Source organism: Neopelma chrysocephalum, unplaced genomic scaffold, assembly GCF_003984885.1.
Source record: "Neopelma chrysocephalum unplaced genomic scaffold, ASM398488v2 Primary Assembly neopelma1_22b, whole genome shotgun sequence".
Taxonomy (NCBI): Eukaryota; Metazoa; Chordata; class Aves; order Passeriformes; family Pipridae; genus Neopelma; species Neopelma chrysocephalum.
The window spans coordinates 16,703,940-16,716,647 of record NW_020897690.1 but is presented as its reverse complement, the minus strand read 5'-3'; the positions used below and the strand labels follow the sequence as shown (position 1 = coordinate 16,716,647).

Here is a 12,708-nt window from a genome sequence, read left to right as displayed (position 1 = left end):
CTGTTCCCTACCTGTGCATGATCAGTCTTCTCTGTCATGGTCCCTAGGACACCAAGTGTCTTCTGTTTCTCCACCCTCTGGCAAACAGTAGATGCCTGCCAAGGTGGGAATCAGGGAAGATACACAGGTCCCCAGCCACGACACAGCACGGGGAACTGTTGCTCATATGGATTTTCTTGCTGACACCTCCATCTCACATTTCGTTCCAGAGGTGTTATTCCTGAACTTAGGGAAACCACATTCCAGAAGAACTGCTGGGTCAGGAGGGCCAGCTGGCATTCCCCAGAGTGGTGCTCTGAGGTTTTGTCTGAAGACCTGTGCTGGGGAGCAGAAGGGAGGCAACAGGAACAGAGAAGAGCCAAGCTATGTGGTCTGTGAGGTGATCGTTGTGAGAGAGGGCTTTTCCTGTTCTAGCTTTTGAAAGGAGGAGTCTGTGCTACTAGTTCTTTTGGAAAGTCAGGGACACTGAAGGACCTGAAAATAGTGTTTTAATGATATGATGACAAGGATGTACATGGTATAGCCTGAGCCAGGGCTTGTGGAGACATGTAGGGATGATGCCGGTTGGGATAGCATTGGACTAGTGGCCTGAGCAAGGCAAATCTGACACAATCTCATCCTTACAGTTTGTAAAAAGAAGACCCTGGAGCAATCCCTTATGCCAGACTTCACCTGGAATTTGCCTCACATTAGGCTGGTCCAATCAATCCAAAATCAGTTTTGGGAGCAGTGTGATAGACAAGGTGGTCTGCTCCCAAGTAGGACTTTATTTGGCAATATTGCCAGTAGAGTGCCCAGGGGACTGCTACTGCCATAATTTAATAGTTGTATTGATGATCTGGAGGTAAATTAAAAAATTGCAAATGAAAAAAAGAGCATACAGAAAGGCCAGCAAAGTGATAAATAGTGTGGAGGCAAACTAAATTGAATAGTTGTGTTTGTGAAATAAATGCATTTTAATAAAAACAAATTGCAAAGTCATCTTACTAGGAGCAAATCATACAAGTTCATGTACTGCAGACTATATTCCCTGTAGAGGGAAACTCTAAAGGAAATTAGTGGTCACAATGTACAAGATCATCACAAGTTTCCCATGGAATCTTCTCATGTGGAGGAATTTTGCAGTCCTGCAGTGCATAAAAGGGGAGGAGCAGCACAAGGCATGGGAGAACAGGGACCAATACCTCTGCAGAGACCAATACCAGATTGTGATGTGCAGGTCACCTTCCCTTTTCTGCTGATACTGAAAAAACAGAAACACTGAAAAAGCTGAAATTCATTAAAGAAAATGGTGTAAGGAATTCAAGTGTGTTTAATTTATCATATAGAAACCTGGGAGATGATTCAATTATTTGATTAAAGCACAGAATAGATATCTGAGAATAAAACTAACTGGACAATAAAGCATTTCTTCATCAGGTAGACAGAGGTGTGGAAAGAATCGATAGCTATAAATTGGAGTGTTCCTCAGGCGACTTCTGTAAATAAAACCTATTTAAAGACTGGATCCTGGACATGAACAGTAAAGTGTCTTTCCCAGTGATGCAAGCAGAATGTAAAGAGAGTGGGATATCAACACACAAGAGTGTGAAGAGTAAGTTTAAAACTGAAGAATTACTTGAACTCCTCCTGCCTATAATAGTAGAAATAGAGTCTTTAGCTCACTGCCTGCCTGTTTCTTAGTGCCTTTCAGGAAGGAATGCCAACTGACATGATAAGGTATGCCAGAGAGCCAACTGGCTAGGACTGTGTCCAAAGAGTCCACGTGACAGGATGGACTGAAGTAGCCATATACTCAAGCCTTTTGCCCCACCGTGTTCTGAAGTCACCCAGAGCCTACAGTTGCCCACTCATTCATACACCATTATTGGTTTGAACCTGGGCAGTTCAGAAATAGCTTGGAAGACCTGGTAGTCCCAGTTTGAACTGGAGGTAGCTTGTGGGCAGTTCTGCTGAACATGAGACACTTTGTGTTGATCAGGCTGAATCCTGTTGTGCTCGTTGATTCCAGCCTCTCCTACAGGACATCTACATAAAGCCCAGGACTATAAAAAGGAGGCAGAGCAACATTTTTACACAGATAGATAGTGATAGGACAGGGGGGAATGGTTTTAAATTAAAAGAGGAGAGATTTAGATTACGTGTTAGGAAGAAATTCTTCACTGTGAGTGTGATAAGACACTGGAACAGGTTGCCCAGAGAAGCTGTAGATGCCCCATCCCTGGAAGTGTTCAAGGCCAGGTTGGATGGGGCTTTGAGCAGCCTGCTTTAGTGAAAGTTGTCTCTACCCATGGAAGGGGGGTTGGAACTAGATGGTCTTTAAGATTCCTTCCAACCCAAACCATTCTGTCCTTTTCTCTATTCTATCCTTCTATGATACTCTAGCCCAAAGTTACCAGTGCCAGTAACTCCATACTGGCTGTGACCAGGGCTCTGCACAACTTGCTTATTTAAATGGTTTTCAGATGCATAACCCTGAATGCTAAGTAATTCTTCTTGTTTTCTGATTTGTCCTGTTTTGAGCCCATGTGGCCATTACTTCATTTTTCTTGCATACCATGAGTAATAGATCTACCTTATAAAAATGAGAAGTGACAGGGAAGGACACAAACACAGGAGCACAGGTATCCACACTGTTTAACAGTGACAAAGGTACCCAGCCCACTTTTTTATCCGGACCACCCATATTCTTCCAGATCTGCTTTAAGGTACCTTTCAGGAGCTGGAATACAAATAAGGGCTGCTCCATGCCAGCTGGACTCAGTGCTGGAAAATGGTCCCAGGTCCTTTCATTTGCTACCACACGTGGTCTGGGAGTCTTAGTAAATGTTACTGCCTGGGATATTCCTATGCCCTCTTTCCTACATTTTTGGTAATGAAAAAAAGTACTAGTTTTAAATACAAGGCTCTAGTTATTCTGAGCTACAGGGAAAAAATATTTGAAAAAACTCAACAAAAAACACAGCAATAGGCAAATCAGCCTTACTTTTTAGTATTGTATAATCAGAAGAGTATTTTTCTAAAAGTAATATATATATATGTATTTCTCACACCTGTGAAAAAAAAATCACATGAAGCTGCTTGATGAATATTAAAAGCAACTCTGTGTTTCAGAAGAATAGATCTTAATTTTGCTTTAAATGACATATGGCAGCAATATGGATGCAACATAAACTGAGTCTGAAAAACTGCAACATAAATGGAGCGGAAAAAACCCTAGATAATTCTACTGATTTCTCAGCATATTTTTGAAAAACAAAATTAAGAATCAATTCTTTATGGGATAATAAAGGTACTATGAAATAAAAGTTTTCAGTATTGCAGATCTAGATGAATTATCATTACACTGTGGAAATAATATTCCTGTCCTGAAACATATATGTAAGTCCTTCGCTGTGTTGCTGACCTCCTCGGAGCCAGCGTTGTGAGAACAGACTGTCATCCAATGTCCATCACCATCAATAGAAAGAGTCTCATGGGTCTCAGTTATCTTTGGATCAGGTCCCAGAAAATCCCCACATCTGCAGGACTTAGAAGACCAAAAACTGTCTTATGAACAGAATTCTGATCCTGCTACTTCTTAGATAAATAAATTTAGATGATTTCAATAAGATTGAGATCCAGCCATGATGCATAAATGCATCATCCTGCTAACTTGTGGTAAGATGTATTATTTCAAGTCATTAATGAGCATATTACTAAACACCAAATCTGTATGGAAACTGTAATTACAGCTCTTATTCAGTTGCATAATTGACTTTAAAAAATTGTTTATTGTATCACATTATTTTTGTGCAGTAAAATGCGAAAATACCACATGCTTCTGAGTCAGTTGAAAAACATTCTAAACAAAATACCATAAGCCCGACATATCAAGAGCAAGTAAATTGTATCGTCTGTGCTCTTCACATCTATCTCCCCTGCTTCTCTTCTGCTTATTACCTGTTGTAATTAAAACAGTGAAGGGTAGACGGCTCCCCAAATGGAATTCTTAGGTAGGTGATTCTCTCAGTTAATGGTCTAAAATTTCAACCTCCATTTCTTTGTCTGCAGAATGAGGAAGAAGTGATCGGTGCATTAGATACAATCATGCAGAAGAAAAGTGAGAAAGACAGAAGGAGGGAAAACATGAGTGACTGGAACTTGATGTGTTTTACTTTCTTTACTCATTTTCCTCCACTTTACTGGCTAGCAGTAGAATACAGGAGCTCAGAGGAGAGTCACAATTCTAGAGACGGAAAAAGAGATTAATTATTTGTCACTTTTTGTATTTCTGAGAAGTTGATTGTATCAGCACTTTCAGCAATGATTCTTAAACACCACATTGTGCCATATTGTATTGGACAAGTCATTTATCTGGAGTATATATACCACTAAACAAGAAAACAGTGAGTTGATCTTTTTGCAGACCTGAAAGCTGTTTAAACATTCTCAAATCAACCTTTTTATACTCTGCTTGATAAGAAACCACTATGCAATCTGTCTGCATCCTACACAGCACAGGCCATCCTTTGATGTTCCAGGCAGGCAGCACCTCACAGCAGTAACCCCCCAGATTCAGATGGCTACTGCTCAGAAGTAACCAGAAGCAAATGCTGAAGAGCAAAGACAAGAAAAACATCTATGAGACCTCTCCTGACTACCCTCCTGGCCTTGGGCTACCTTTGGTTCATGGAATTTCCTGAGCCAGGTGTGCTTTACCTACCTCTCTCTGACTCTGTCTACCAAGCATTTGTCCCATTTTCCCTTCATCCCAGCTAAGCTTTTGCTATATCCATTGGCAAATACTCCTACAAGGCTGATGAACTTTGCACAACAAAAATCACTGCTTTTTGCATGTTTTGAAGCTGTCTCTTCTTGTCTTTAATTTGATGGCCCCTAGTTTTTGTGCTGAAAGACAGTCTAGACTCCAGAGCGCTCATGGCTTTGTAGATCCAGTAAAATATTGGCTGTGGGCTCTCTCTGAAGCTGAAGAGTCCCTGTCGGTTCATGCTTTCCTATTACAGAAGCCATTTCATATCTACAGCCGTCTTGGCAGCCCTGCTCTGACTCCTTTCCAGGTCTACTCCAGGGAACCCGAACTGCATGCAGTATTCAAGGTTGGGGCAAACCATGGATTTATGCGGTAGCACAATGACATTTTCTGCTTTGTTCTCACATTCTTTTCCTAACCATTCCTAACTCTCCACATGACTTCTGATCACTGCTGAGCTCTGAGCTGATTTTTTCACAGAACTTTCTATGGCGATTCTCAAATCTTGCTCCTGTACGGTAACGGTCAAGAGGTCTCGAATCTTCATGTGAAACTAGGAGGTTTTTGCTCGCTATGTGCATTGCTTTACACGATCTGTCTTAAAGCCTTTTTACGTCCTTCTACAATTTCCTATAACCTGTATTCATCTTTAGTCTGCCAAATAACTTTCTCAGAAGCCAATTTTCTCATTGTACCATCTACCATCTGATCTTTTTTCTGGGTCATCTGTGAACACATTAAATGGCACAATTTTCAGCCTAGTTCCCTGTTGAACTCCTCTGGGATCAATTCTCCCCTGAAAGAATTAAATGTTTACTCCTATCCTGCATTTCCTATCTGGCCTTCAGTTCTTTATTTAGTCAAAGATTTCTCTCCTTATTCCACTGCTTTAGTTCCTGTCGTGGTTTAAGCACAGATGGAAATTAAGTACCGCGCAGCCACTCACTCAAGTTCCCCTCTCCTCCCTTCCCTGAGGAGGAGAATCAAGGTAAAATTTGTATGTTAAAAACAGTTCAATAATTGAAAATAAAGTAAAATACAATAATAATGGTAAATAATAATAATGATAATAAAAAGGAAACAAAAAGTGATGCACAATGCAATTGCTCGCCCCCTTCTGAACGATGCTAGGCCCCCCTTCCCAAACCCAGACTGGCCGTGCTTCTGGGTAACTCCCCCCAGTTTATATACCAGGCATGACATTCTGTAGTGTGGAATATCCCTTTGGTCAGTTTGGGTCACTGTCCCAGCTATGATCTCTCCCCCTGACAGAGCATGAGACAAGAAAAGAAGTCCTTGACTTAGGATAAACACAACTTAGCAAAAAATCCAACACATCAGTGTGTTATCAACACCATTCTCATTCCAAATCCAAAACACAGCACTGTAACAGCTACAGAGAAGAAATTAACTCTTCCCTAGCTAAAACCAGGAAAGTTCCTTAAAAGATTTTGGTCAAGAATTTCACTAAAAGCTGATGGGAAATCAAGTAGATTGTATCATTTAGATGGCTCTTATCTACATGCTTGCTGACCCCTTGAAAAACCCATTAGAGGTTTGCAAAACAGGATTTTCTTTTATGTAATCTGTGCTACTCTTCCCAAATGGGTCATATTGATCCATATGGCCTCTCATTCCATCCTTTATTACAAACCCTACTTAACTGCTAGTGCAGATGTCCAGCTTACAAGCTAGTAATTGCCCACTCTCCGTATGGAAATCAGGGTATGAGTGCAATATGGTTATTTACATCACGAGCTATGACATTTTCTTTCTAAATCTTTCTGTCTCTATGTACCTATTGATCAATTCATTTATTGGTCGGACTTTTCTTTCTTTCTTTCTTTCTCTCTTTCTCTCTTTCTCTCATATTGGAATACAGGTTTCACTTTTTTACTTTTTATCCCCTGAACATGAAAACACTGCCCAAGTTGGTGATCACGAGAAAAAATTAACAACTGGTAATACATTCATAGCAATCTTTAACCTTAAAAGCACTGCATACATTTATCCAACAAAATTCATTAATAGGATGACAATATTGTCAAGGCCTAGATCTGATAAATTGCTTTCTGCATCCTAGGCTTGTTTTTTTATTTCACATTTGCAGAGTACTATATCTTCTTTAATATTCAGTGCTCTTTACAGACACTTGCTTTTTAATTTTAGGCATACTTTATATTTTTCAAAGACCCAACTTTCTGCTACTGATCTAGCATGGTAACCCAGAACAGAAACTGACCATTTGAGGGTGGTGGTGTTGTTATTGATACCATAAATGGAAAAAAGAGATACATCCAAGAAATTAAGAACTGCTGATTTTGATGGTTCTCATTGTGGAACAGAAATGGCTGCAAGTTATAGCTACAAAATGCATAAAATACATTAAATCTGTTGATTGATTAGAATATCTATTCTTTCATGGCTAGGCTTCGCAAACGAAGATTTAGGAAGGCTCTATCCATGTTTGTTACAGGAATATCTATTCTAGTTAGTCCATATTCCATTCAAATGTTCATTTAAACCCTTCATTGTGAATCAAACCATCATCATAGAATCATAGATTCATAGAATGATTTAGGCTGGAAGGGACCTTAAAGATCATCTAGTTCCAACTCCCCTGCCATGGGCAGGGACACCTTCCACTAGACCAGGTTGCTCAAAGCCCCATCAAGCCTGGCCTTGAACACTTCCAGGGCTGGGACATCCACAATTTCTCTGGGAAACTTCCAGTGCCACTCTCCCAGTAAAGAATTTTTCCTTATATCGGATCTAAATCGCTCCTCTTTCAATTCGAAGCCATTACCTTTTAAAAAGTCCCTCTCCCTCTTCCTTATAGGCCTCTTCAGGTACTGCAAGGGTGCAGTTAGGTCACCCCAAAGCCTCCTCTTTTCCAGGCTGAACAATCCCAATTCTCTCAGCCTTTCCTCATAGGAGAGGTGCTCCATTAGTCTTATGAACTTGGTGGCCCTCCTCTGGACTCGCTCCAACAGGTCCATATCCTTCCTGTGCTGGGAACTCCAGAGCTGGATGAGTTATCTCCTGACATTACTGGACCGATCTGCGCAGATTCAACCAAAAACAGGCATGCTGGAAACAAGCTATTTATAAAAGATACAGTTATTGTGAAGTGCCATGGGATCTTAAGCATGTCAAATAACCTTCCCACAGGGATAAATGGCAACTGGATTACTTAGTATGGGCTGATATGCTATAGGACAAGGAGTAATGGGTTCAAACTGAAAGAGGGTGGATTGAGATTGGATATTACGAAGAAATTCTTCACTGTGGTGAGGCACAGGAAAAGGTTGCCCAGAGAAGCTGTGGATGCCCCACCCCTGGAAAGTGTTCAAGGCCAGCCTGGATGGAGCTTTGAGCAACCTGGTCTGGTGGAAGGTGTTCCTGCCCGCGGCAGAGGGGTTGGAACTGCATGATTTTCAAGGTCTCTTGCAACCCAAACCGCTCTGCGATCCTGCGTTTCTACATTTTGTCACTACCCAGACGATTCCAGTGTAGGCTTTTATTATGAAGCAGAACGTGCTTCTATTTCCTACACAGACTAGAAAAACACTCAGAACCGGCAGACACAGCACAAGTTCAATCACACCCAGACGGACGCCACGATACTCAAGCAGCACCACCCCCGCCCTGAGGGGGGCGGAGGCGGCCTGTGCCAGAGGGGGCGTGGCTTGTGCCGGAGGGGCGCGGTCACAGCCACCTCCCCGCCTCCCTCCCGCGCATGCGCCCCTGGCCGGAAGCAGGCCGGGGTGGTGCAGCGGCGGCCATGGCGATGGCGGAGAAGTTCGACTCCCTGGAGGAGCACCTGGAGAAGTTCGTGGAGAACATTCGGCAGCTCGGCATCATTGTCAGCGACTTCCAGCCCAGCAGCCAGACGGGGCTCAATCAGAAATTGTGAGGGGCCGTTGCCGGGCCGGGCCGGGCCGCGGGGCTTTTTCCCTTCCCACCCTCCCCAGCCCCAGGGTCTCCCTGGCTGGGGTGTCATGTCCCTGGCCTCGCACCCGCGCAGTGTCCCCTCAGTCGGCTAACAACGACCCGTTTTTCTTCCCAACAGGAATTTCATGGTGACGGGCTTGCAGGATATCGACAAATGCCGGCAGCAGCTTCACGATATCAGCGTGCCTTTGGAAGTCTTTGAGTAAGTCGCGCTGCGCCTGGAAGGGGAACTGCTGCTGTCGGGGTGACCCGAGGTAGCGTGTCTTTGCAGCCTGAGTATTTTCCCTGAGGGCTGCTGGTCTCTTAAGCCCAATCCTTCTGAATGCCTCACAAGAACGTGAGCAGGCAGAGGAGGGTAAGATAAGTGATAAATTAGACAAGTGTTTTCACAGAATCACAAGACGGTTTGGATTGGAAGGGACCTTAAAGCTCATCTAGTTCCAACACCCCCCCACAGGCAGGGATGCCACCTGCTAGATGAGTTGCTCAGGGCCCCGTCCAACCTGGCCTTTCAGATATTTTTTTTTTCTTCTTTTTTTTTTTCATGTTGACTTTTACATGTGCGGGCAGTAACACAGATTTTGCTGAACCTAGTGATTTCATAACATCACAGAATGGGTTGAGTTGGAAGCGACCTTAAAGAACATCTAGTTCCAACCCCCCTGTCATGGGTAGGGACACCAATTTAGTAAGCAAGCTTTTATTTTGGAAATATACTTTTACAGTGGAATAGAGTCGAGATTTAAAGTTGGGGGTGAAAATAAAGCCAGTACTCAGGTGTTTAGTTTCAGGAGTGGCAAAGAATTAAAACATTAAAAGAAAAATCATAAGTGTAGAGGAAGAGCTACACACAACAAGTTCAGTGATGTTACTGACAAGTTAATTTACTGGTGTGTCTTGTAAGTCTAGATGTCACTGGTCTGCTGTATTCTAGTGTGTTACTGGCTATATAGGTCTTTTTTGAGTTGGGCTTTCACTCCAGCTGTAAATTTGTGGTGACGATCTTAAATGTTGTTTTCTTTACTCAGTGATGGAATTTCCCTTTGCCAGGCCCTTGTATTGCAAATACATATAGGTTTGCTGATACAGTTGTGTTGATTTTTACTCTTTACTATAGTATGTACCTCCTCATATAGTATGTGCCTCCTCATCCTTGAATTGCTGGGTGCTGTATTTCTGTTGTGCTTATTACTCACCATGTCCAAACTAAGCTACTTCATGGTTACTGCTCTTTCAGTTGCTTGGAAGAAGACCATCTTTCTTCATTCATCTGTACTTACTGCCTGTGAGGAGCTGGTAGATACCTATTTTTGTTTGCTTTTAATACTTTCTTCAAAGCTCTCCAGGTTTCCTGGAAACAGAGTTTTAAAGAAGCTGTTTGCTGGCCATAGCCTCGTCCTTCTTGAACTGTCTTTTGGAAATGGCTGAGTTAAACTGTGGTTTTTAAGTGCACATTTCAGATAGTAGTAGAAAGAAAAAGTAAGGTAAATAATGCTGTACATTGGAGAGCATCCTAGTAGGAATTTGGTCATTTAGGCAGTATCTTTTCTATTTTCAGATACATCGATCAAGGCCGCAACCCTCAGCTCTACACTAAAGAGTGTCTGGAGCGAGCTTTGGCTAAAAATGAGCAAGTAAAAGGAAAAATTGACACAATGAAGGTAAACTAGAATTAATAAAATTATTGGTGCAATAATGTATTTGATAAGCCTTTGTTAATTACTTTTCTTTAATTATGTAGGTATTTTTCACTTGTACCTTTATTAAATTCTGTTATTATATGATTTGTATTAGAAATTGCTGTGCATCCATGAATCTTAATTGATGCTAATATAGCCTGTTCAGGAAGGGAAACTTGTAGTTCATCCCACAGTTGGGGATGCAGATGTCACTATGATTTTCTTTTGGTTGCAATTGTATTACCAGTACAGATATTTTATTTGGGGTTTTTTGCAGGTCTGTAATTCTGATGTGTGTAAATTTAGAAATAAGCAAAAGAAAAGGGGTATTTTTCCAGTCTTGAATGGATCTTAGAGAGTTAAAACGTCAAACATGCAATATAAGCATGATTTAATCTTTATAAAAGTAATGAAAATGCATGCCAGTGTTTGGGGTTTTCTGAGGTTGTACTTTCATCTAGGATGAACTTAAGCATTCTTTGATACTGTTTAACTGCTGGAACTACTGCAGAAAAGCACAGAGAAGGGAGCTTAGTGAGTTTTGAGAAAGGGCTGTTTGTGTTTCAGGATGTTCTTTGCCTGAACTTAATTAGTGTGGAGTACGACAAATTGTACTGCGCAATGTAGACATATCTCCCTATTCCCTAAGCTTCTCTTTCTTTTTGCTTGTAAATGTTGTGGGAAGAATTATGTATTTCTAAGCCAAGTGTGAGTTTCTTTTTGAAGGTGGAGTGGGTTCCATATCAGATCGAGAGGACATATCTTTTATCAGCTTTTCTTAATAAGGTTAGGCAGATATTGCTGCACCAGAGTTTACTAGAGAAGCCCAGCTTCTTAGTGTTTCTTAGGAGAAAATGCTAGTTAATTTCTGGGAATTTAAGACCATTTTAGTCTGCCTAGTGCATTGCTAGTGGGTTTCACTTGAGCATTTTCTGTGGATTTTGTAAGCATATCTTTCTGTGTTTGTGTGGTTTTGAGGTTTTTTTGGGTGCCATTATCTTAGGTCACTGAAATGTGAGGCTGTGTTGTGTACAAACATTTCTGTTCATCAGATAACGTTGCTTGATGAAATCTAAATAAATTTTTCAGATGATGTATATACATTTTCTTCTCTTTCCAGAAATTTAAAAGCCTATTAATTCAAGAACTGACAAAGGTGTTCCCAGAAGACATGGCAAAGTACAAAGCTATTCGAGGAGAAGATCCTCCTCCCTAAGTTGGCCTTCGATAGCTTTAAAAATATCCCATAAACTGACACCACCTTATAAAAACACTGATTGGAGAGAGGGGGAATCCAGGCCCTCATAACTGTATTAAAAATGGCAGTGATGGACTGTAAAGGAGCTTGATGATTGTTGATGGTTCTGGTCTGAAGCTGCTTTATCTTTCTGAAGACTTCTACTCAGACACTGTAGTTGAAACTTCCTGTGGTAATCTGCTTTTCTTTCCTGAAAGGTTTTGGAGATTTGTAAATGCCTACAGGTCATCAATACAGAGCATTTCCCACAAAGTGCATTTCCAGAGCAGAAAAACACGTTTTTTTGGCCTCTGAAAACTGTGCCTCAGGATTGTGCACTCGTCTGTTTTTAAGAGAAATGCATTTATTACACTTGATTATTTTTCATTTGTAAACTTTGGGGTTTTTTTAATTGCAGTACAAACAGTTGGCTGCTTTTGTCTTGCCAAATTCTGTTGAGCAGGAGTCTGTCAAGGGCTGCAGTTTTCATGTGTCATAATTAGTTGCAACCAGGAAAACCTTCAGATGTTTTATTTTGTTCTATGAGCTACAGTGCAGGTGGCTGAGGATAGAGTAAGTGAGCATACCTGGAGACTATCTCCTCAGCAACTTTAATGTTTTGTGCAGTATTTAATGTAAGCTTTTGTTTATTCATATTCTGCAAACACGTTGTTGAATAAAATTTGAAAAAATCTAAATCCTGATGTTTTTCTGTTGTATGCTGCTCTTTGGAGTGTGAACTGAAAGCTGTGAAAAAATAGCATATTCCTCAGTTCCACCGTTTTAGAAATAAAATGTATATCAAAACTTGGCTGTTAAAATTTGGTATTTTGGTTTTGTAGCGAAAATTTCTGTCTTAGTACCTGAAGCAGGAGATTTTGGGGATCAGCAATTGTCACCTGAAGTCCTTCTGGTTAGCTGCAGGGTAATCCGTGGGATCTATTGATATGTAAAGTGGTCCTGACAGCACAATGGGCACCTCACCCAGGGGTCTGGTGTGTGTGCAGAACACTGGGTTTGCAGTGGGAGCAAGAGGAGCTCTTTTAGTTTTGGGCATTTTTGAAGCTGGAACTATTTGTGCTTAC

General features: G+C 41.3%; 1 protein-coding gene across 1 annotated transcript; it reads left to right on the top strand.

Moving 5' to 3' along the window:
* The first annotated feature begins 8,486 nt into the window (after window positions 1–8,486).
* On the top strand, window positions 8,487–12,447 carry MED10 (mediator complex subunit 10). The gene is made up of 4 exons (XM_027680887.1): window positions 8,487–8,665; window positions 8,826–8,909; window positions 10,266–10,368; window positions 11,507–12,447. The coding sequence occupies exons 1-4, from the start codon at window positions 8,493–8,495 to the stop codon at window positions 11,600–11,602; spliced, it is 456 nt and encodes a 151-aa protein (XP_027536688.1). The 5' UTR covers window positions 8,487–8,492; the 3' UTR covers window positions 11,603–12,447.
* The last annotated feature ends 261 nt before the right edge of the window (window positions 12,448–12,708 follow it).